This window comes from Pelobates fuscus, chromosome 5 (genome assembly GCF_036172605.1).
Source record: "Pelobates fuscus isolate aPelFus1 chromosome 5, aPelFus1.pri, whole genome shotgun sequence".
NCBI classification, from domain to species: domain Eukaryota; kingdom Metazoa; phylum Chordata; class Amphibia; order Anura; family Pelobatidae; genus Pelobates; species Pelobates fuscus.
Genome location: NC_086321.1, coordinates 39823399 through 39850234, shown reverse-complemented (window position 1 = coordinate 39850234; position 26836 = coordinate 39823399). Strand labels below are relative to the sequence as shown.

Below are 26836 nucleotides of genomic sequence, written 5' to 3'. Positions count from 1 at the left end.
CCTTTATGCAGTGAGAATATGGAATAGAATGAATATTGCTAATTTCGACTTGGCGGCTAACTCCCACTAATCTCGGCCAGGCCAGGACATAGTGGTTACAGGGCTACGCTCAGATAGATGATCCTGTGTGACACCATGTAAGTCACCTAATAAAGAACAAGATCTGAAATCAGACAAGAAGAATATATACACTGCCCTCTGTCCCTCACTGTCCGGCCACGTGGACGCGGGGGAAAGGGCATACAGGAGCGGAGGCTCCCGCGTTAACAATCCAGCACCCTGCTCAGTCCCCACGCCGCTCGGGAAGCAGCCAACAAGCGACCGGGGGCGCGGGCAGGGAGGCAATGAGAGGATTCCCGCTCGGCGGACATCAATACAAGGGACACGTGGGACCGCTGGAGTCTTTCTCCGCGGTCCCGACGGTCAGCACGGGAAGTGGTCGGAAGACCGCTTCCCCGCGACCGCAACAGAGAACCAGTCCAGGCACAAAATAAAAGAAAAATAATCAAAACAATAAAAACAAGGAAAATGAAATAATGGAAAATGAAACCTCATGCAAAGGAAAGGAAAAAAGGGGCAAATATAACAGATTAGAAAAGCAAAGCCCAAATCCCAGAACAGCCACAGAAATAAATGCAGCAATACTATAAACCCAAGACATGAGCATAAAACCACAAATAACATATAATAGACACACAGCCACCCATATAACACAGGAGGCAGTGGTACTCTGACCTGTACTGTCTGCGGAGCAGCAAAGAAAGAGGAAATGGTGGCTTAGGAGGAGCCTTATATAGATACCTTATGTTTTTGTCTTTGGTGTTTATCTCTCTACAGGGAGTGCAGAATTATTAGGCAAGTTGTATTTTTGAGGATTAATTTTATTATTGAACAACAACCATGTTCTCAATTAACCAAAAAAACTCATTAATATCAAAGCTGAATATTTTTGGAAGTAGTTTTTAGTTTGTTTTTAGTTATAGCTATTTTAGGGGGATATCTGTGTGTGCAGGTGACTATTACTGTACATAATTATTAGGCAACTTAACAAAAAACAAATATATACCCATTTCAATTATTTATTTTTACCAGTGAAACCAATATAACATCTCAACATTCACAAATATACATTTCTGACATTCAAAAACAAAACAAAAACAAATCAGTGACCAATATAGCCACCTTTCTTTGCAAGGACACTCAAAAGCCTGCCATCCATGGATTCTGTCAGTGTTTTGATCTGTTCACCATCAACATTGCGTGCAGAAGCAACCACAGCCTCCCAGACACTGTTCAGAGAGGTGTACTGTTTTCCCTCCTTGTAAATCTCACATTTGATGATGGACCACAGGTTCTCAATGGGGTTCAGATCAGGTGAACAAGGAGGCCATGTCATTAGATTTTCTTCTTTTATACCCTTTCTTGCCAGCCACGTTGTGGAGTACTTGGACGCGTGTGATGGAGCATTGTCCTGCATGAAAATCATGTTTTTCTTGAAGGATGCAGACTTCTTCCTGTACCACTGCTTGAAGAAGGTGTCTTCCAGAAACTGAGAGTTGAGCTTGACTCCATCCTCAACCCGAAAAGGCCCCACAAGCTCATCTTTGATGATACCAGCCCAAACCAGTACTCCACCTCCACCTTGCTGGCGTCTGAGTCGGACTGGAGCTCTCTGCCCTTTACCAATCCATCCATCTGGCCCATCAAGACTCACTCTCATTTCATCAGTCCATAAAACCTTAGAAAATCAGTCTTGAGATATTTCTTGGCCCAGTCTTGACGTTTCAGCTTGTGTGTCTTGTTCAGTGGTGGTCGTCTTTCAGCCTTTCTTACCTTGGCCATGTCTCTGAGTATTGCACACCTTGTGCTTTCGGGCACTCCAGTGATGTTGCAGCTCTGAAATATGGCCAAACTGGTGGCAAGTGGCATCTTGGCAGCTGCACGCTTGACTTTTCTCAGTTCATGGGCAGTTATTTTGCGCCTTGGTTTCTCCACACGCTTCTTGCGACCCTGTTGACTATTTTGAATGAAACGCTTGATTGTTCGATGATCACGCTTCAGAAGCTTTGCAATTTTAAGAGTACTGCATCCCTCTGCAAGATATCTCACTATTTTTGACTTTTCTGAGCCTGTCAAGTCCTTCTTTTGACCCATTTTGCCAAAGGAAAGGAAGTTGCCTAATAATTATGCACACCTGATATAGGGTGTTGATGTCATTAGACCACACCCCTTCTCATTACAGAGATGCACATCACCTAATATGCTTAATTGGTAGTAGGCTTTCGAGCCTATACAGCTTGGAGTAAGACAACATGCATAAAGAGGATGATGTGGTCAAAATACTCATTTGCCTAATAATTCTGCACACAGTGTATGTTAATGTGCTGCTGTGGGGTTCTAGTAAAGAGAGACTTAAGCAAATATGAAGCCTCCTGTCATGCTATAAAATTGTTATATATAATCTAATTTGAATTTATTTTTCATAGTATCATACTATTTCCATTCTGTCATAAGCGTAACTGTAAAACAAATGGATATATTTCTGAGCATGACTTTTTAAGGGTCAGCCTGTGCACAATAACCACTGCAGCCTGCGGTACTGAATATGGTGTCAGCGTGCCAATGGCACAATCCATTAGTTCTCAACCAAATAATTTTCAAGGGGGCTGACAAAAAAAAAACAGAAAAGTATCTGAAATCCCACATTTGGCATACTGCCCTAGCAATGCCAGTTCTGTCCATATTTGGATGACATTCATTGGGTAAGAATGCTGCCCATATTTGGGCAAAACTGGCATTGCAAACGTAGACGTAAAACCTGTAGCAATATATTGAGGGGCTGGGCCAAAAAGCAGCATGTTCGAACTTAATATTTGATTTATATTGTTAAGCTAGTAAGTGCAATAAAATAACGATAATTTGTGTTTGTGTTGGGAACCCATACAGAAATTTAGAGCTCTCTAAATATAGACCAAGAGGCGGACTGTAGCACTGAAACTACTTCTATTAACCATTAGATGTGACATGTTAAACATTTACCTGCCCATTTACTGATCAAAACCCAGGAGAGGCAATGATCTGTTAAACCACACTTTCTAGAGATCAATATCATTAATAAAACCAGACATAAAAATCATTTCAAATATGTTAACCATGGTTTTTTACCCACTTCTCTTTGCTTATTTATATACAAGCTTTTACTGAAACAGTTTTCACATCTGCTGCCATGGAAGCATTTACACCTATAAATGTATTATCCTATGTAATGTACTCTACCCCATTCCCTGGTGTGATACTCTCTGTCTCGTGCAGTTTTTTTTTCAAAACTATCTGGAATGATGTTAACTTGTTTCACGGCTCCTTAGTTAACATGTGGGCCATCTGTCACAAAGTTATATTGTAATCTAAATTGAAAAAGATACATCTAGGTCGCATACCTCACAACAGACCTGGATTTGAAGAGGCAGTCCTGAAGTTGTGGCTCTTTAGTGTCTCACATTTGAGGAAACCAGAGAACAAATCACCATTAAGTATCCACAGCTTTTTGGACAAGCATATCCATTTTGGCTTTACCAACAACTAAAACTGTTCCCCTTTCCCCCATCCCCCCCCCCCCCCCCCCCCCCCCACACACACACACACACACTTTCAAGTTTAACAATGTTAAGATCAACCTTCTATCAACAACTATTAATGCTGCTGATCCAAAAAGCTTAAAAAAAAAGGTAAAAATTGAGCATTATTGCTAATCATATGTATCAATATCTATTAGTAACGCGTGTTAAGTAATAATGACATCATCCATCTGCAATTACTGAAGCACAGTCACATGACTCACAGTGAAATCACCTTATATTTGCAATTTACACACAAAAAGCAAAAATATGGAATGAGAAATGAATATGGTAAGTTGCTCAGAGATGTTAAGTCTTTTTATTATTTCCAAAAGACAACTAAAAATGAACACAAAAAAAAAAAAAAAAATACCAGAATAGAATAAAATACAGGAAACTCATTTCACTTAAGTGTTAAATCCTCCACTGGCTGCCTGCGTGTCCCTTTTCTGAGTACCTATAGGGCTCAGCATTGTTTTTTTAGGATTCCTTTATTTATAAAGTGGGGTGGCAATTCTTAGAATTTAATCTGGGAATTATCAGCAAGAGAGAGAATTTACCAAAACTCTGGGAATCGGACAATTCCCCTATAATTACCGTTAAGGCATGTCTGCCTGGGTTCTAAAATATGAAACAATATAAAATTACCAAGATACAGAAAAAAGACTTCAGGCCCAATGGGTGTTGCCACCCCTTGAGTCTTCTATCTTTAAGAGTGCAGCGCTGTATTGAGTGTGAGAACACAGTGGATTACCTGTGATTCAAAGACAATTATCCTTTATATTCTCTAATGTAGTGTACATACAAAAGAAAACAGAAATATATACAGATAATTGTGTAGTATATTAAATACTGTATTGAAGACTTAAGTGAGTAACAGATATATCTACACTCACATTTTAAAGAGCCTTTTCAAGTAAATTAGGCTCTAAACTTCCGCACGTCTGTGTCTTTAAAAGTAGACCACACGACCCCTCTCTCCAAGGTAAAGTGTGTATTTTCCTCTCCACAGCGTATATAAAAGACACAGAATTATCGAACTAAGTGTAGCATCCTTTGTAATATCTCCATATATTTAGATAAGTTAAAGTGCTCACCTTGTTTAGAGCCTTTTAGTAACTGGCTCTAAGTATGTAGGCCTAGTGTCAATTTGTGGGGTGACACTGCCCCTTCCCTGGAATCACTGGTGCTGGATACAGTGGATTGTATAAAATAAAGGAATTTATTACAGAATATATAAAATCAGTATAAAAGTATGTTTCTAGAAAATAAAAAATGGATAAGAACAAAGTATTTGCAAGTATTGGTGGTTTAAGAAAAAATAGTGAGTCCACTTTAAAAGCCAAAACACTTTTCGGCGGTAAAAACGGCTTCCTCAGTCAGCTTGTGAACGTCCTCTTGGTATTCTGTTTCATGAGTGTGGCCAGCGTTCAATTTTCGGTCATCAACAATACTCTCTTGATAATTTTTCTTTCAGCTGTATCCAAATTCTTTTTTTTTTTTTTTTTTCTTTCTACAAATCTCTTGATAGTTTGTTGTAATTATTTTAATTTGGTAGTTTCTTTTTATATATAACCACTTTTTTTCGAAGTATTTGTGGTAGGCCCATGTTTAGGTATTCTGTCCCCTTAGCATCATTATACTAGACCAGAGGTAGGCAACCTACGGCACTAGTGCCGTGCACGGCACTCGAGGTGTCTTTGCACGGCACTCAAGGCTGCTAGAGCCAAACAGGCTCTGGCCTATCAGGAGTCCCAGTAAAGCTTCAAATATCTGCTATTACGAAAAGATGGTGAAGGACAATCCTCAATTTAAGCATTGCAGCACATAGAGGAAATGATCTCAGATCACTGCCTCCCAGCACTTGTGAATGGGAATCCACAACGTAGTATAGCAGCCTGCAGCTGCTGTTGCAGCTCCTGTCTTTGACCTGTACCAGGCCAGCCTGGTCCCCACTGGAACCCAGGGAAGCCAACCATACTGCTAGATATACACAAATATTGTGGATCAAACCAAGTGTTTATCTGAGTATCTGCTCCTTTCCAAATTGTTCAAATAAATGCGTGCACGTTTTGAAGTAAATTACACTGAGACACAGGTATCAGGTTAATAAAAAACTTTGGAATGTTTACTCAGGGGGCGGCAAGCCCCTTATAAAGGCAAAAATACATCATATGGAAAAATGTAGATAACAGAGAGAATACTAATTGGTTAAGTGTCTTATCTAATGCACATCCTACAAGGCGTGATGTCACCATCATCCCGGGATTTTACTCTGGATGTAGGCGCCGTCTTGTTACACGAGGTAGTTAGTCGGTGGGAGCGGGTGCTCAACAGCCATTTTGAGTAGATATTGAATACAGGTATACACAGTAAATAGACATTTTTACTATCACTAATTTACATTCATAACACAGAAATGAAGAATAACCCTCCCCTTATACAAATAATACGAACAGCCCACACACAAACATACACACAATCTGCACAAACGTAACCCGCTAACAATCCACATACATGCACACAAACCCCACATGCAGCCTTTCACATGCAATACCCCAAACAGCCCACACACACTACCAAACACACAATGTGACATATCCATCCACACACAATTCCACAAGCAGCCCTCATACACAGCCCACATTCATATGTATCATACACAATACCATACACTACTAATAAACATATACAATATAATAGCTCATATACGCACAAATACAATGATGCAAAGCAACTGCAGTAAAAATAACACAAACAGAATACGGCAGCATACACACCTCAATTTAAAAAAATAGGACTGGCACGCTATGGGACATCACAATCCTATATCGGCACAGTGCTGCTAAAAGGTTGCCTACCCCTGTACTAGACTGACAGTATACACATCGGACCTATATCTTAAGGTTCAAATAGACACCCACAACAAGCATTTTAAAGATAAATACATTGAGAGTGTACCATTAGCCAAGTCCCACGAGTTTTAATTCATATGCCCTTCTGGGACTGATATACATTTTTTAACCTTTCTTCATAACTAAAATGCTCAATTCCTTTTATCAATTTTGTAGCTCGTCTCTGCACTTTTTCTAGTGCCATGATATCCTTCTTTAAAACAGGTGCCCAAAATTGCACAGCACATTCAAGGTGTGGTCTTACCAGCGATTTATAAAGAGGCAAAATTATTTATTCATCCCGAGAATTTATTGCCCTATTTATACATGACAAAACCGTACTGGCCTTAGCAACGGCAGATTGACATTGCATTTTACTGCCTAATTAGTTGTCTATAACCATTCCCAAATCCTACTCGTGTGTTGTTATCCCTAGTTCACTACCATTTAGGGTAAGTTGATCGTGCATTCTTGACCCCGAAGTGCATAACTTTGCATTTCTCGACATTAAATTTCATCTGCTATTTTAGTGCCCAGTCCCCAAATCTATCTAAATCCCTCTGCAGCAAAGCAATATCCTGCTCACATTGTATTACTTTGTTACTTTATTACAAAGTTTTGTGTTATCTACAAACACTAAAACATGGCTTTCAATGTCTATTTCAAGATCATTTATAAACATGTTAAATAGAAGCGGTCCCAAAACAGAACCCTGAGGGACACCACTTACAACTTTTGTCCAGCTTGAAAATCTAACATTAATGACAACTCGTTGTACTCTATTCTTAAGCCAATGTTCTACTCAAGAACAAGAATATTCATCTAGACCAGGGTTTCCCAATTGATTTTTCCCTTGGAACCCTTTGACATGGTATAACAAAACTTTGAAACCCCCCCCCTAAAAACAAAATGTGTGCCGTAGAGTAGCGCAGCCCAAACCTTTCAATGAGCAGAGTGTAATGTTCTCTTTTGCTGCCAAATTCCTTTTATACCTGGTTTAATTGTTGACAATTGTATTCGCATGTTTGCATTTGCGTCAATCCGATTTCGATACTTTGTTTTTGTTGCAGAGTAAAGCGAGAATCCAGTTTCACATAAATATATGCTGGCGAATGGCAACAGAACTTTGATTGCCCGCTTGGACAATTCTGGGTATTCTTCACGTAAATCACCCCAAAAAGCAATAGAGAAACTTCTTTAAATTTGTGGCTTAGTTGACTGTCAGAAGTTATATCGATCAGATTCTCAAAATCTACATCACAAACATTGTCTGGCTTGTCTTTTATGAATGGATTTCGAATTGACTCATTATTGTTTTCATTCGAGAATGGAAAATACTGAGTAATAGAGGTGATTAAACGGCGAAGATGATCTACAATTTCATTGCGAATTTCATCTTCAAGTTCAATTTCTGATTCTTCAAGAAAATCCTTAAGTGTTGGCAAAGAGTTCAAATTATTTTGCTCAACAGATGAGGTCCAAAACTGCAGCTTACGAGACAGATATTTTATCTCTTGCATTAAAAATATTAGTGTTTTTTCCTTGGAGTGATAAACATATGTCATTTAATTTTGTGAATCTGTCTGCAAGATATGCTACTTTGGATAACCACAAAGTGTTTGTTAATTGATCAGATAATCCAAATTTCTGATCCTGGAAATATGCAAACAACTCTTGACGCAATTCAAACATTCTAACAAGGACTTTACCTCGTGATAGCCAACGGACTTCTGAATGCAAAAGCAGAGCCAATTGGTGACTACCCATATCTTCACATATAATTTTAAATAGTCGTGACTGTAATGGTCGACTTTTTATAAAAGTAATAATCTGGACCGATTCGTCTAGCACGGTTTTAAGTGAGATTGAAATATTTTTAGCTACCAGTGCATGTCTGTGAAGAACAAAGTGAGAACTGGTGCTGTTTTTTGCTACATTTCTTATTCATGTCACAGCGCCTGCCACTTTCCCAACCATTGCTTTGGCACCATCACTGCACACATCTACACATTTGTCCCAATTTATTCTGTGTGCGTTCATGAACGTTTGGATATAGTTATTAAAGATGTTCTCACCAGTGGTATGAGTATTTTAAAGTTTCACAGAAGCAAGTCTTCAATCTGTTTGTTAAAATGATATCTAACAAAAACCAACAAAATTGAAAGTCCTGCAACATCTGTGGACTCGTCTATTAGCACTGAGTACCCATCACATTGATGCAGTCGAGAAATTATTTCTTTATGGATGTCGTCAGCAAGATCATGAATACGGTGCAAAACTCTGTTGTTCGAAAGTGGCACAGCTTCAATTGTTTTACTCAACTTCTCCCTTAAAATACATGACACAATTTCTTTTGCACATGGTTTTATTAGTGATTCCCCAATTGTGTGTGCGTTTCTCCTGCAAGTGCTATGCGGTAACTCACTCTGTAAGAAGCCTATGTGGCTTTTTCATTAGCGTTTTGACATTTTTTTTTTCTTATAAATTGTTTACTCTTCTGTTACTCCTTTAGTTTTTGCTTAAAAAAGTCAATGTCCTTATCTTTGTACTCTTTGCGTGGTTTTGCTCAAAATGACAACGTAATTTAGCAGATGCTAATGAACTGTTTTGCAATATTTTATTGCCAAGTACACATTGTGCTTCAGGACAATCTTAATTTCTGGCACTTGTGAATCCAAATGACAAGTAGCTATCATCATATTTTATTTTCATTGTTTGAGAAGAAGATTGGCTAGCATTGTGTGCTTTTTGCTATTTTTTTTTTTTTTTGACCTGTCACTTTTCTCTGTTACTTAAGGAACAGTAGATACAACTATTTTGGGTATGTTTTCTGTATTTTTTGTTGTATCTTCTTTCTCAGTTTCTATAAGTGCCAAACAGGTAGAAGTAGTAATAATGTTTCTTCGAAGAGTTCCCTGCTTTAACCAGCTTTCCAAATTCATGGTTGCTTATTAATAAAAAAAAATGTTTTTTTTTTAAAATACAGATCTCACAACCTGACTAAATAGGATGCTGATTTTGAGAACGCTCTTAGAAAGAACCGAACTTAAGCAAGATTTTTGAGTTAGACTTGGAGCAAAAAGACTTGCACACTTTGAAAAATACAGTTAAGTTTTTTTGCCCCTCACAGAGTCATTCAATGTCCCTGCCAGAGCCTTTCAATGTCCCTGCCAGAGCCTTTCAATGTCCCTGCCAGAGCCTTTCAATGTCCCTGCCAGAGCCTTTCAATGTCCCTGCCAGAGCCTTTCAATGTCCCTGCCAGAGCCTTTCAATGCCCCTGCCAGAGCCTTTCAATGCCCCTGCCAGAGCCTTTCAATGCCCCTGCCAGAGCCTTTCAATGCCCCTGCCAGAGCCTTTCAATGCCCCTGCCAGAGCCTTTCAATGCCCCTGCCAGAGCCTTTCAATGCCCCTGCCAGAGCCTTTCAATGCCCCTGCCAGAGCCTTTCAATGCCCCTGCCAGAGCCTTTCAATGCCCCTGCCAGAGCCTTTCAATGCCCCTGCCAGAGCCTTTCAATGCCCCTGCCAGAGCCTTTCAATGCCCCTGCCAGAGCCTTTCAATGCCCCTGCCAGAGCCTTTCAATGCCCCTGCCAGAGCCTTTCAATGCCCCTGCCAGAGCCTTTCAATGCCCCTGCCAGAGCCTTTCAATGCCCCTGCCAGAGCCTTTCAATGCCCCTGACAGAGCCTTTCAATGCCCCTGACAGAGCCTTTCAATGCCCCTGACAGAGCCTTTCAATGCCCCTCAAAGAGCCTTTCAATGCCCCTCAAAGAGCCTTTCAATGCCCCTCAAAGAGCCTTTCAATGCCCCTCAAAGAGCCTTTCAATGCCCCTCAAAGAGCCTTTTAATGTCCCTCAAAGAGCCTTTTAATGTCCCTAGCAGAGAATTTCAATGCCCCTCAACGTGTCTTTCAATGCCTCTGACAGAGCCTTTCAATGTACCTAACAGTAGGGGTAATAGCTGCTTGATCCAAGGATTAATCGGACTGCCATTTTGGGGTCAAGAAGGATTTTTCTTTTACTAGTTTGTTTTTTACTAGTGCTTCAAACTGTTTTTTTTTTTTGCCTTCTTTTGGATCAACAGCATGTAACTATGTAATATGTAACAGAGCTTTCTATATCCCTACCCAACAGAGCTTTCTATATCCCTACCCAACAGAGATTTCTATGTCCCTACCCAACAGAGCTTTCTATGTCCCTACCCAACAAAGCTTTCTATGTCCCTACCCAACAAAGCTTTCTATGTCCCTACCCAACAGAGCTTTCTATGTCCCTACCCAACAGAGCTTTCTATGTCCCTACCCAACAGAGCGTTCTATATCCCTACCCAACAGAGCTTTCTATGTCCCTACCTAACAGAGCTTTCTATGTCCCTACCTAACAGAGCTTTCTATGTCCCTACCTAACAGAGCTTTCTATGTCCCTACCTAACAGAGCTTTCTATGTCCCTACCTAACAGAGCTTTCTATGTCCCTACCTAACAGAGCTTTCTATGTCCCTACCTAACAGAGCTTTCTATGTCCCTACCTAACAGAGCTTTCTATGTCCCTACCTAACAGAGCTTTCTATCTATAACAATAACAGAGCTTTTACTTATGACAATAATAGAGCTTTAACTATCAGCTCCACTCTCCTCTACCACTCGTGATAGAAAATGGCTTACGGCAGGGCTGGCTGGCTGATGGGCAGGCTGGCTGAAGGCTGGGCGGGCTCTCTCATGGATGAGCTAAGTCTAAGTGGCTGGCTGATGGCAGGGCGGGCGCTAGGGCAGGCTCTGCGGCAAGGCGTGCTGACAGCAGGATGGCCTTAAGATCGCGCTACCGCGATCTCTTATGAGATCACGGTTGCGCAATCTCTGCTGTTTCCAACCTTCCGGGAACATCAGGTAGTGGCGGCCATCTTGGATGTGGTGAAATGCCATGGAACCCCAATTTTGAACATCAATTGGGAAAAGCTGATCTAGACCAATTTCTTTTAGTTTGAAGACTAACCTATTGTGAGGAACCGTATCAAACGCCTTGGCAAAATCCAAGTAGATCCCATCCACTCCAACACCCTGATCTATACTTCTACTTACTTCTTCATAGAATGCAATTAGGTTAGTTTGACATGACCTATGTTATATAAAACCATGCTGATTATGGATAATAACAAAGTTAAAGTAAGTGAAGGGACCTTCACTTTCATTATTTTGCGGCACTTTTTAGCTATTAAATGTTTGGATATTGTATGATGTGGATATCCAGATGAAAGTCCAGGTACAGACTGAAACGTCAATGTGTTTTAACCTAAACTGAAAGACCTTAAAGACACAATTTCATGCAACAAGACCACTGAGTGCATTTATTTGTGGATATTATGGTGAAATGGTTGGAGGAGCACCGTGGCAAGTACATCACAAATGTGAGTGCAGGATCGTGTATAATATATACACAGAACAGAATACCAATACCAAACAGAATACCAGTAGTATATAAATCGTATCAATTAAAAGTATATTCAGAAGAAAAGGAAAAGGAGAGGCGCAGTATACTAAGTCTCTCCTGCCTACGGTTTAAAATAGTTTTAGAACCAATTAATGTTACTTTGTATGGTGAATCAAGTCCTAATGAAATAAGGTATACACTGTCACCATCACGCATCAACCATCTAGTTTATGTAATTACACTAATATTGAGTATCCTCCCTCCATCTCTGTACAGAATTCCACTACAGCCCTCTACCAATCTTTACTTAATCTATGCCTACAAAGGCATAAATACACAATAAATAGAAGATGGGTAGGCAGAAGATTTCAATGTCCTAATATTAAAAGAAAAATAGAAATCATACTACAATATTACAAGGGAAAAACAAGTGTTGAAAGTAAAGGAAAAAAGGTGAATAATGTGTGATTATATTCACAGGTCCCGAAATACATTGGGTGACTTACCCGATCAATTTATTTCCTTCAGAGTGGCGAGAGCCCATGAATCATTACGTCCCTCTCAAGTGGAGAAGAAAAAAAAAAAAAAAAAAACACACCAAAAAATGCAATGTTTCACATTTGTTTTTCTCTCTACTCCCTCCTCCATGTATCCTCATTTCTATGTGTAGCCAAGCAACGGAGGTTAAAAAATCACCAAAACAGGAAGGAACGATAAGCAGGTGAAGAACAAACCAAGGGACCAGCACCCAATGAGCCTATGAGTCAATACTTATGGGATCCGTAGCATCAAAAGACACATGCAGTAGCACCTTGAGCATCAGGCTCAGACTCGGGAGTTTACCGACAGCCAAACCCGTACTTATGGCAGATTTAACCAGACAGCTTTCCAACCATGAAGCAAGTTCTCAATGACCTGTTCAGAAAGCTTCCAATCATACATTCTGTCTCAAGGCCACCAAAGTCATAGGCAGAAGGACTGAATGACAAAAGAGACCTCTTGGAAAAGTGACCAACTGGAAGGCAGAAAGCACTGTAGAAAACTCATTCATAGTTGCATACTCAAGAGTCACTGAAAAAATATAATTAAGGAGGATGTTGACCACCCTTATAGGTGGTCAACATCAGAGCCAAGTGGAATGTTTTGACTCTGTAACTAATTTTAAGAAAATACAAAACACAATAACTCAAACAGTACACACTTACCTTTTTATGATAAATACTACATAATCCTCTCTCCAGATCAGGCATCTTCGAGAAACAGGTGCGAATTTCACTAAAAACATTACTCTCTGATTGCATGATTTCACATACAGCGTCAAGTCGTGCATTAATGTCACTGGAATAAATGAAAGAAAGTCACACAACAATAAGCATGATAAAGATGCACTGTCCTTTTAATTGTAAGGTGCAGTTTAAGTGCAGACTTTTAGCTTTATTCCAAGATGTTCACAAACTGGGTATACCGCACTCACTGTTAGGATTTCAGGTGCTTATCAGGGCCAGGGTTAGCAAAACCAAGTTTAGTAGATAAAATAAATTAGGTCCAATAAACCTGCCTTCCTGCAGCAATCCTGAGTGCCTGGACCTCATTTATTTTATTTCAAGGGGTTGACCAAAAACATTATATAAAACTTATGGGAATTGCAACCATTTTCATACACAGTATCCTTATTACAGGGGCTTAAACGTAATTGGACAAATTAACACAATTATGAATTCAATATTAAATGTTTAATGCTTTGTCAAAAATTGTTTGCAGGCAATGTCTGCTTGAAGTCTGGAATGCATGGACATCACCCAACGCTGGGTTTTCTCCTCCTTGTGATGCTTTGCCAAGCCTTCAGCCAGCAGCTGTCTTAAGTTGTTGTTTGTTTGTGGTTCTTTCTGTCTTATGTTTTGTGTTCAGCAAGTGAAATGCCTGCTTGATCGGGTTGAAATCAGGTGATTGACTTGGCCACTGCAGAATATTCCACTTCTTTGCCTTAAAAAAAAAAAAAAAAAAAACTCCTGGGCTACTCTCACAGTATGTTTTGAGTCATTGTCCATCTGTAAATTGAATCACTGTTCAATAAACTTTGCTGAATTTTTGCACAATATATCCATATACACTTCAGAAGTTATCAGGTGGCTTTTGTCGTCTGTCAAATTATCAATAAACACTGGTGAACCAGTGCCATTGGAAGCCATGCATTCCCATGCCATCACACTGTCATCCAGATGATGTGATACACTTTGGATCATGAGCCTTTCTAAGCCTTCTCCATACCACTTTCTTCCCATCATTCTGCTACATGTTGATCTTCGTTTCATCTGTCCAGAGAATGCTGCTCCAAACAGGGCTGGCTTTTTTTTTTTTTTTTTTTTAGATGTTTTTGGCAAAGTCTTATCTGGCCTTTCTATTCTTGAGGCTTATTCATGGTTTGCACCTTGTGGTGAACACTCTATGCTGTCTATGCCCTCTTGATAAAAGTTGATGCCGATGTGTTCATTTCACAAAAGTCAAATTGGCTGCCAGTGTGATGACGTACAGTGTTGTTTCACGAAGTCAAACTCTGTGAAACTGCAGCAAGCGCCTCTAGTGACTGTTTGGTAGACAGCCACTAGAGGCAGTCTTAACACTGCTTTGTAAACATTGCAGTTTCTCCAAAGTCGCAGTGTTTTACATTGCACGGTAAAGGGAACACAAACACTGCACTCAGACCACTTCAATGAGATGGTCTGTGTGCCTACAGTGTCCGTTTAATTATGGCAACTCTGACGATGTACTGAAAGATAGTGCCTTTCATAGTGATCAATCCCTATTTTTTTTTAGTTATTATTGATACAGATATATTTAAACAGCGTGTAAAGGTACGAATAGAGCAGATAATTAAGAAAACTTTATTGGGGCTTGCTCCCTAAGGGTAGTACATTTACAAAGTTGCCCGAAGTTCGGCAGGGTGTGTGGACAGTGTGGGTAGCAGTATGTGTAGGGAGCAATGTGAGGTGGGCATGTATTTGCATCTGTCACTTCTAATTTGTTACTGTTGTCCAAGAAGCCGCAGACACCTTGGCCAGAGGTATGGTTGTGCTTTTAACAGGCAGACTAGAAGTCCTCATCAGGATCTGGGTACTCCAACCAAACCCTCTCCCCACCCCTTGCTATAAAGTGGGGTGCACAGGGAGGGTGTGTAACCTTTACCTATAAAGTTTTAACCAACTCTAGCCCTTGTTACATTTCTTCAGATTCATAGGCATCTCCCCTCTCGGTCTCTCCGCTCTACTGGTGACCTTCTCCTGTCTGCTGCTCGCAGCCTTACTGCAAATTCACGCCTGCAAGACTTCTCATGGGTGGCTCCTTTCCTTTGGAACAGCCTGCCTACCCCTGCCAGACTCTCCCCTAGTTTTGCGTATGGCCTCCAAGAATAACTTCTCTCTCTCAAACCTTCCTCTTGCTCTCTCCTATAGGGCCACACTCTCACCTCTAGTTGTGCTATTTTCCCACCAGGTCTATTTGCAGTCTCCCTCAATACCCTTCTTATTGTGTTTTTATATCCCGCCTCCTCTAGATTTTGTTATTGTCTCATTTGGTAAATTCCCCTCTTATTGTAAAGCGCTGCGGAATAAGCTGGCGCTATATAAATAACAATAATAATAATAATAATAATAATAATAACAACAACAAACAGTTGGCAGCAGAGGAGATAAACTCTGTATGTGCACAGCATTTCATAGTGAAACACAGCACTCCAGGTACCATAACTACTTTAAATCAGTGAAGTGGTCATGGTGCATGAAGAAGGCCTTTAAAGCTTAGTAAGTTTCCATTGAAGCATCAGAATTTAGTTGAAACTCTCAGACCTAGATCAACCTAATGTTGACTAGATTGTTAGATTCCCGTTCTTATATATAATGAGTACATTAATACTTATTATTATATTATACAAACAATCTCCTAGTACCTGCTCAGAGCTGCTTTCTACATGCCTGTGGCTTTATAAAATAATAAATAAAATAAAAATAACTGCAATGGTTTTTAATAATAATAATAATAATAATAATATATATTATCTTTATATTAATAATATATATATATATATATATATATATATATATATATATATATATATATATATATATATATATATATATATATATATAGAGCTGGTTTGGCACTCTTCCTTTAAAAATAAAAATTAAAGATACATACCAGGGTGCAGCAAAGCCAGCGAAAATATATATAAACGAATAATAAGGCGCACTCCTGGGTTTAAATAGTGTTCAATTATTGAATAGTGTTCAAAAATTGAACTCTATTTAAACCCAGGAGTGCGCCTTATTATTCGTTTATATATATATATATATATATATATATATACACACACACACACACATATATATAATTTATTTTTTTTATTATTATTATTATTATTAAGGAAAAACTGTGAAGCATATTAAAAACATGCACACTCCTCTCTTAAAAAATTAATCTGCTCTTTAATCATCGTCCCATATGGCCCAGCTATTTCTAGTAATCTGCAACAGAACTGCCCCTGCAGCCTGCACGCCATAATCCTTGTAATGAAAAAGTCACCAACACACACTGACCTATTTTTCACCTCTTATCCCTATGCTATTATCTTTGTGTCTAGAACAGCAGCAGACCGCCCTGCCTTGCGGAGATGTTAGGTGTGAAAGCAATGTGCAGCACTAGTGATAACAGGAGAAAAACAATAATTTGTAAAAGACTGGAGGAAAAAAAAAAAAAAAAACCTATTGCTTGTAGTCTAGATCAAACAGATGCTCATAATGTGAAGTGGAGAGGAAAAAGATCATACGGGAAGGTTAATTAGGATGGAGTTGGAGTAATCTTGTTGGACATTACTAACAACTAGATTAGCATTTTTAGCATATAGTGTCAGGAATGAATGAATCCTGAAAAGATTCTGTAGGTGAAAGTAGCTGGATTTAGTAATGGATGTAGCGGCTGAATGTAATTCCAAAGCATCATATTTGGAATGTTGGTTAGATTGCAATACCATTAAAGGGACACTACAGTCACCAAAACAACTTGAGCCCAATTACGCCTTTTTTGTGTATAGATCATGCCTCTGAAGTTTCACTGCTCAATCCACTGCCATTTAGGAGTTATATCACGTTGTTTCTGTTTATGAAGCCCTAGCCACAGCTCCCCTGGCTGTGACTGACATGGCCTACATGAATTTTTTTTTTAAAACATTTTTTAGATGCAACTTACCTTAAATGATTTTATCCTCTGCTCTAAAATTTTAACTTTAATCACATACAGGAGGCTCATGCATGGTCTAGCAAGCTATTAACCGAGCAGGCAATACGAAATTCTGAATTAAACAGAATTTGCCATAAAGGAAGTGTAAACATTAGATGACTCTTTACAGGAAGTATTTATGAAGGCTGTGTAAGTCACATGCAGGGAGGTGTGACTAGGTGCATAAACAAAGTGATTTAACTTCTAAATGGCAGAGAATTGAGTAGTGAGACTGCAGGAGAACGATCTATACACCAAAACTGGTTCATTATGCTAAAGTTGTTTTGGTGACTATTTAACAGTGACGACAAATTCAGGTGCTGTGGATCCAATCTCAAGCATGAATGAAAGAAACACCTTTTAAGACAAATATTCAAATGGCATTGTATTGTATACAAGATAATATAAACATAAGCTCATGTTCTTATCATTTTATTTCTAAGCAGCCAACATATATACGTAGTAAATCAAGTAAGTGTTTCAACTATGTTTTTGTACTTTAACGTGTTTTTTTTTTTTTTTTTTTTTTTTTATTTTGCTGACAACATCTCAAATATTGAAATATTTACCTTGAATTAAGGAGTGGTTGTGTCACCCACTGCCTCAGTTTTCTTTTCCCAAATGATGTTTTAGTATGGTCCAGCACCCAAATAAGGCTGCCCTTTGTCTTGAGGTCAGTCTGAATAGAAGTTTGGGGGAAAAAAGAAAAGAAAACATGAAGATTTGATCACCAAAAACCAAACAGATCACGGATGCAGAAGTTTATTTTCCTGAGATATATACATTCTCTTTCCAGGTGTATGTTTTGAGTTGCTGGTTGAGTGTTCCCACTAGTCTTTCCATTAGAAGTACAGGCATTCAAGTGTCCCCCAATACTTTAAGCAATGCTCAAACATTTGTGAAGAGGTTTTTCCTGCACAGATCTACACACACAGGATATACATACCCCAAACTGCATGAGACAAACAGAAGATAGAGTCGGGAGTAGCTGCTGCCACCATTAATTTGGGTCCTCTTCCATTACTGCTATGATAGGAGAAATAATTATCGCTCCTCAGCATGTAACTAAAAGGTGATGGCCGAATTAGGGAAAGCAGAAACAAATACCAGGTGATATCTGAAACTGGAACTCCAATCCATCTCTGGCTTTTTAGGATAAGTAATCTTAAGGCAACAAAGGGATATAAAATAACTAACCCAATTATTATTATTTTTTATATCATGTAATACAAAATATGCATTAAAAAAAGCAAGTATTACAAGAAAATAATATCTGTCATATTTCTTTCCCCCAATATATAATTCTCCATCCTATTTTCTCAATATCTAACACATAGCTGGTATGTGGAAAGAGTATCCACAATTAATATAAATCGGTCCCCTCGTTTTAATTTTTTTGTTTTTATTCCTTTTGCTATTCCTTTCTTTATGCCACATGTATCTTAATGATTTAAAGCGGCTCCGTCATGTCAAACTTACCCTTCTTAAATTGATTCCTCTTCTCTTCCCCTATGCAAATATCTTCTACCTTTCTACTCTGCTTCTACTCCTAATATACATGAGACAAAATAGGGACTACTTTGTCTTAAGTATTGTTTCTACGCTTGACAAAACATGACTGGGAAGCTCTACTTCCCAGTCTTTGTCCCTCGCCTGTATTCTCATGATGCTCCCTTTTCTCATCGAAGAAAGAGGATTACCACACATGCGCGAGAATATCAACACTGTGCATAGGCAAACAAAGGCAGAGACCATCTGTCACTGCCAGGATCCTGAAAATGGCGGCCACTGGGAAAAAGAACAAGGGACGCAATCAAGGATTGAAAAAAGTTACAAACAGAGGCCTATATTAGTATTAATATCATTATTCAGACATCAGGTGCTATATAGAAGCAGATTAGATGAAGTTTATTTTTATGTGACAGAGCCACTTTAATGTTATGAGTGTTAGAAAAAAACATATAATGTAAAATAATCGGAATTAAAAATAAATCTTGGGGTTCAGGAGACATTCATAAACCACGTAGTCTCTGGTCTTGTGGCAAAGAACCTATTGGTAGTATTATTTTTCCTGCACATTTTTCCTGCACACACTTCACCATTGCTTATCTTTTATACTGCACACACAATATACAAACATACACACTGCCCACATAACACCAACACACACTTAAAAACAAATTGTGTGCCAGAGATGTGACCAAGCTTACAAACAATGTCACATCAACAGAGAAAAACTGTGTAAGACTTCACATTCTGTTTATGACCCCCCATAGCAATTTGGTATTTTCAATACATACTCCTGAGAAAAATCCTATACTTTTGTTTTGACCAATAAACACGTGTTCAAAAAGAATAAGCATGCAAAAACATCCAAGGGACACCATAGGCACCCAGACCACTAGCTTCTCAATGCTATTGTATGGGAAAGTATTGGGTTGGTTTAGATCATCAACATTGATAAGGAGACCGGCGCAGTGAGAGCTGAAAAGCAAGTCCTTTTTTAACCCTGGCATCATTGACCTGGTAACCTAAATGTTGATATTAATATTCCTAACACTACAGTGTCCCTTTAATGATCATACAGATGATGTAAACTCTTCAGGACAAAGGTTAAGTAAATATCTTGTTATAATGATCATAATCATCAATAAAATAGTTAAACAACTTACATAACTGACTACTTGATTTAGTTATATAGGCAGCAATTCTAAATACCATTATTATAAATAAAATGTGGAAGTAAATAAATGTTCTTTTAATCTGGTCATCCCAGTCAGTGTCCCATGGAACATAATTTGAGAACCTCCTAACAAGGATTATAGAAGGAATTACATGTATGAGTAATAAGTAATAACTTACTTGGTTTTGTAAAATTTCAAGATTCTTGAGGGTGGTACCATTTATCGTAAAGCATTCCATTTTACTGGCCATTTGTGTAAAATTACTGGACATAGAAAAACATTAATAGGTAAATAGAACTTTGCGTTGTTACGACTGATATATATGTGGTTAGGTTACCATGCCCACAATAGGTTTACATGAGAATACATTACACGTTCATCTAAAGATCCTTCTCATCAATGAGAACACTGCTGTAGAACGAAACGAATAAGACTATCCGTAAAATTGATTAACTGTCATCATCTGTTGCAATATCCTATTTTGGGACAGGGAACAAAGCTGTTTATTTACTAAACAGGCCCCGCACCCCTTACTTACATGTACCTCAACCACTTAGTTTCAAAAAGTTGATTGCAGTTGGGTCTAACATGCAAAGTTTCCCAAAACTGCACATACACTCAAAGTCAAATAATAATATTGAGCCCACTTCCCTTTCCAAGTTCCATCTATTTTACTTTCCTTTCTAACTCTTCCCCCCCACCCCCCCTTTTTGCTGTTGTGTCCCCTCTTCTCTACCCTATGCATGACTGAACCAAAAAATAATAATTACTTGCACTATATTCCAAATCCCTTTGCACATTTTAATAATACGAGCTTTTTAGCAGCACTCCAATGGCCATTAAAGTGCAAGCTCACCTGCTTCATCAAGGCAAACCACTTAGTTGCACTAAATATTGTAAGTTAGTTTTAATGCACAGAAAAATTAAAGTGAAATAAAGATGAAAATGCAGCTTATGACATCCCAATTAGAAATGTACATGGACATTAAAGGGTTACTCCTCGAACCATTACCACTTCAAAGGTTTGATGTGGTCATGGTGCCTGGAGTCAGTGCGTGTGTATGTGTAGCATTTCACTGTAAAATGCTGCATATACAGAGATTAACCCCCGTGATGCTAGAATTTTAACGTCACCTCCGGCAGCGCCACGGGGTGTTATCAGCCAGTTCTGTGCAAACGTCCATGCATGGACAATAATTTATGAGCGGAGAGCAGTCAGCTGACACTCTCAGCAGACAAATGAGCAGCCATTAACGGGAAACAGCACCGGGGTACCCTTGCCATCACATCATTATTACAATGGGCTTTACAGGTGCAATATTGCTTCTAATAGTGTTCATTCAATTAATGAACACTATGTTATTTACAAACGCACATTTTATAAATAGTCCTACTCTTCTGTGTTCTCATAGCAAGAAGAAATGGCTCAGGTTAACATATTGTCAAAACTTAACATACACAGCACAAGCAGAAATGAGAACAAACAGATACGACCAGCAAATTAAAATTCCAAAACATAGATCAAAGAATCCATGCTCTGTGATAGAACAGTATAAACATATAAGATGAGAGGGTGTCTTCATTGTAAAGTATAATTACCACAAATCTCTATAGATACAAATCTCTTCTTTGAATTACACAATACAGCATACAATGTTATTATTTAATACTGATGGATTGTATTACATAAAGCAGAAAATATAATTGAAGTAGCATCTGATGCAGCCTTGCATCTGTCCCACAGGAAATATATGTGTACATTTTATTTGGAAACATGTTTTGCATTTTCTCTATAGAACAATAATATGCAAACAAATTGAGTTTGGTAATCTTGTAAGGGTTTATGGATTTTTCTAAATAACATGAAATGAACCAATTCTATTTTATGTATAACTAAGCTGCTTTGTGCTCTAGCCCTTAAGGACTGGATAATGGCCAGTAATATGTTATGCTAAATATTCTACTGCGTAAATTCAAAGACACTGTTGCACTATATACAAGCATATACTGAACTGGCAAAAAATAAAATAACATCCAAATCAAAATATCGGGGTAAAGAAAAAATGTAATTTTAAGTTTAAGGCCAAAGTAACCAAATTTGAAGTGTAGCGGACTTAGAGAATCTTTTTAATTTGGCTATTTTTACCGTGACTTTGAAATTCGCTTGGAATTCTCACGTTCGTGAATAACCCTGTATATTCTGTGTACATTATGTTGTTTTAAATGCCAATGTCTACTTAATCTGATTAACATGATCAAAATCAACATTTACAGTTTCTCATTAGGGTCACACTGTTTAGCTAGTAAGGCAGAAGTAGCTTACGGGATATTTGAAATACGTCAATTATTTATTTTGGTGAAATGTTTGCGTATAATGATGACAGCGTTCGTTTTCGCAATTGCTCATACCTGGGGTCTAGAAGAATCTTCTCCAGATTAAATTCTTTGAGATACCTGAGGGCAGCAGCTAAGGAACAAATCACAGCTTTATCGAAATTCAGTATTTGGTGCAATCGTTGAGAACCTGTAGAAAAACGATTTTATTTTAGAAAGAATTACATAGAGTTTCATATACTTTCATATACTTTGTGCGTTTTACTTATAATAAACCTCCAAAATGTTTTTGGGTTTTTTCTAGAAAAGACTTTGGTGACACCATATGCTTTTCCTACCTACTCTTCTGTGCTTTATATTGAGTTGTAAACTAATCCATGTTCACACATAACTGGAGGTCCCCGAGTCGCAGAGCTAACAATTAGATCGGGAATAAGAGGAATATATACAACTAGGATGAGGAGAGAAGGGGGTAGCTTGACAATTCTCCCAGAGATGTGAGTTATGAAAGTGCAGGAAACATAATGGGAAGAATTGCATCTTTCTGGATTCAATGTGAGCACCTTTTTAAATGTCTGCTCTCAATGAGACCAAACTATATATATATACACACACACACACACACACACACACACCAAATCTCTCCTTAAATTATACAGACAAATATCCTTCACATGCAACAGAGTAAATAAATAGTCAGGTACTCATTGATTAGCATATGCTGTTATTCTATGCCGAACTCAAACAGGGTAAGTCACTAAAGTTAGAATTGTCAGGCTTTCAAAGTGAATTTCAAATTGAAATGAATACTATAGTGTAAGGAATAATAACATGTATTCCTGACACTATAAAAAGTCAAAGGAGTGCTGCACACAAGTAAGTTAACGTAGGAGCTCTGTGGAGGGAGGTCCGCAGTCCATCAGGAACAACAAGAAGTAGAGTTCCACAGGCATCTCAATGTAGGGTGAAGGCAAAAAATTATTTATTGGAGATCAAAAAAAAGATGCGGGGGCGGAGCCTGACTGCCAAAGCAAGAGGTCGCATGATTTCTGAGCTCCTGAAAGCAAAGGCCAAAATCGACAAAATACGGCCTCTCCTACCGATACTTTTGGGCGACAACAGATTCCCAAACCTCTAGGGCCATCATGGGGAAGAAAAATAAAAAACTGAAGCCTGACAAGTCCCGATTGGGGATGAATATCGGAGACATGTGGCGACAGGCCAGCAGCGGCCTAGGGCCCAAGATGGCGTCTATCATGGGAGACAGCTCGAATTTCTCAGATGATCAACTAAACGAGGGAGATGAAGGGTACTTAACCGCTCCGGCTACCACTGCCCCGGTGACCACATAGATCATGAAAGAGCTCCTAGTGGATCTGCAACGAAACCTCATGGCAGATATGGCTACCATATGCAAGGATATATAGGGTCTGACAGGCCGTCTGGGGGAACTGGAGAGGTCCTCCACCACAGGCACGAAGCAAATTGCATCCCTGCAGAGGGCAGTCCACGACCTGCAACAGCAAAACTTACAACACAAGCGCCGTTTTGCGGACCAAGAAGACACACGCCGCAAGAACAACTTCAAAATAAGGGGGATCTCGGACACCGTCCATGAGGCAGAGCTGCCACACATGGCCAGACGTCTGCTAGCGGCCCTCTTGACACCTAGACAAGCCAAAACAATTGAAATTGACGGGGTATTCCGGGTACCCAAACCACGGAAAGCACCATCCACAGCTTCGAGAGACCTGGTGGTTCAGTTCCGCAGCGGGAAAGACAAAAGAGCACTACTGGCAGCCTGCGGAGATAAGCTACCATACCACTTTGAAGAAATGGAGCTCACCTTTTACACCGACCTTTCGAATAACGACCACTTACATTGGTGCTACGGCAACACAATATCCGCTACCGGTGGCACCTCTCTCGTTCTCTGATCATCCACAACGGAGAAGCGATCCACACAGCCCAAGACGTCAAAGAAGTGGCAGCTATCCTACACAACATGGGCTTCTCTGGCGAATCTCAGAACCGAGATAACTTACCCAAGACGGACGAAACCCGACACCACTGGAACCCGCAGACAGCCGCGGAGTTTGTACCCAGACCACAGGCTTCGGAGCCCTATGCCCGGTCCACCACCTGAACGCAGCCGGAACCTTCACCCACTGAGAATACCGCAGACCCCTGGAACTTTACAGTTACACATACCCCTGCCGGGACACGCTAAATACCCGAACACTCAGATGACTGGCATGCATGCCTCCCCATATGATCCCTTACACCTCCCCCCATGCCCACGGGTGACCTAGGCACCAGGAGTAATCTCTCTGGTTGATGCCCACAGCGAGAACTAGCTAGGACGGAGGGACACGCTCCCTACAAGCGTCTAAGACCCCTCATTATGCCTGCTCAGACAGATTTTAGATATGTACCCAGCGACAAACAGCACCTACATCCTAACATCACTGTACACCTCCTACTGACAGAGCCAGGACCAGGCCTATACATAAATACCCACAGTACCAACCACAACGACACTACCTACATGTATATAGTGTACAATACAACACGCTATACAGCAGTGACCTAAACGACACCCGACACAGTCCTGCAAATAGGGTCTATCTCCTTGGTTACGAGCAACTAAATGGGTATAACCTGCAGTTAATCCACTGTTTACGTTTTTGTAGTTATTTAAGCCTGACATAGCACAGTCCACCCAACTAAGCTCATAAGATAACATGACAGCTTCCTCAGACAAGAGTGGACTTAAAATTATTCACTTTAATCCGGGTGGGGGCACAAATATCCGGGTGACTGGCAGGAGAGAAGTGCACAGAGCTCCTCTCCTTCCAGTCATTTCCTGTAGCATGGCCAGTACCTCGGCTGGCTAGTGCAGGAGGAGGGCGTCAGCAAGGCAGCTCCGCTCTATATCCGCATTTTCTGTATAGCTTCCTCGCGCGCCCTGTAGAGGTCCTGGGAGTCGGAATGTGACGTCATATTCCGACTCCCAGGCAAATGCAGACATAGAGTGGAGCACCCTCAAAGGCAGCCCTCTGGACCCCAGTACAACAGAAGGTAGGTAGGGAGAGAGGAAGGGAGTGTGTCTCCAAGCCCCACTCTTCCACACTATTGTCCTAGTCTCCCACACTGCTTCCCCCAACACAGTTCCTACCCCCACCATAACCCCAGTCCCCCACAATGCTGCTCTACTGCTCTCCAATACTGTCCCTACCGTCCCACCATAACCCCAGTCCCCCACAATGCTGCCCTGCTGCTCCCAATACTGTCCTTACCCACCCCCATCATAATAACAGTCCCCCAATTCTGTCTCATCCCCCACCATAACCTCAGTCCCCCACAATGCTGCCCTACCTCCCCACAATACTCCCAATACTATTCCTTTCCCCCCACAATAGCCCCAGTACCCCACAATGCTGCCCTGCCCCAATACTGTTCCTATCCACCCAACCATAGCCCCAGTTCCCCACAATACTGCCTCTACCACCACTATTGCCCCTGACCCCACTATACTGCCCCTATCCCAACACAGTGATACTGTTGCTAACACTAACACCCTAATCCCCCACACAAAATAATTAATCTCCCACATACAACCCCTGTCCCCATCACAATAAAGCCCAAATCCACAACAATACTGCCTCTATTACCCAATACTACCCCTATCCCCTATCCTCCGCACTAAAGTCCTGTTGTACAGCGTTACAGAATTTGTTGGCGCTATATATATTATAATAATAATAATTAAGTCCCTATCCCCCACACTAAAGCACAGTGACACAGGAAGGGGCTGGTGGGCAAGTAAGAGACACTAATACACTAAAGGGGGTGTAACACTCACAAAGGTGTAAGACATTCAAGAGAAGATATAGAACACTAAAAGGGGTTAGAAATTTAAAAGCGAGGTTGCGAGGCAGACAGGTGAAGATACATTTTGTGTGGGGGGAAGGGGCAAAATGCATCTTCGCCTGTGTAGCCAAAAATCCTTGCACCGGCCCTGACCCTGAAAGAAGTAATGAAAAGGGAAAGCTACCTACTATTTCTTCACTAAATAATATTTTAATATTAAAGAAATTGTTGAGAAAAATATGAAGAAATTACACATTAGGAATTGCAATTTGCTACTATGTTCATAAATTTGAGTAAAATAATTTTATTTTTTATTCAGTTTTTGCTTTAGGAGCTTGGTCGCGCACTGTATGACAAACAGGATGGACATAAATCAATTATTTAAAAAAAATATAAAAATAACCTATTTTGTAAGTTACATTAGAATTGTGTTTTTTAAACTACTTTTAGGAAAATCCATATAAAGATAGCTTCCCATTTAAGCTACATTATAGTCCAAAGGATATTCATCATGAAACAGGAATGTTTTTAGTTATGTAGCATGAGGCTGTACATCCATGCAATGTTTACAATTTTATAATTTTTTATAAATTAATTTTATTAAACCATCCACAATGTCACACTCTCCCGAATTTTCAGTGAGGTTATTTTGGACAATTTTATAATCTAGAAGAGGTTATAAGAGATGCTTGAATTTGTAATTCTTAAAACTGTGAATTTGAGTCTTCGGTAATAGCATACCTCTTCT

General features: G+C 39.7%; 1 protein-coding gene across 1 annotated transcript in view; it reads right to left on the bottom strand.

The window, feature by feature from the left end:
• Positions 1–26836, bottom strand: part of MSH3 (mutS homolog 3) — a 220624-nt gene that overhangs the window by 132856 nt on the left and 60932 nt on the right. The window contains exons 10-13 of the mRNA XM_063453727.1: positions 22291–22405; positions 20060–20144; positions 17767–17876; positions 13135–13267 (exon numbers count right to left, since the gene is read on the bottom strand). Coding sequence (XP_063309797.1) covers positions 13135–13267; positions 17767–17876; positions 20060–20144; positions 22291–22405 — 443 coding nt within the window. The remainder of the gene's footprint in view (positions 1–13134; positions 13268–17766; positions 17877–20059; positions 20145–22290; positions 22406–26836) is intronic.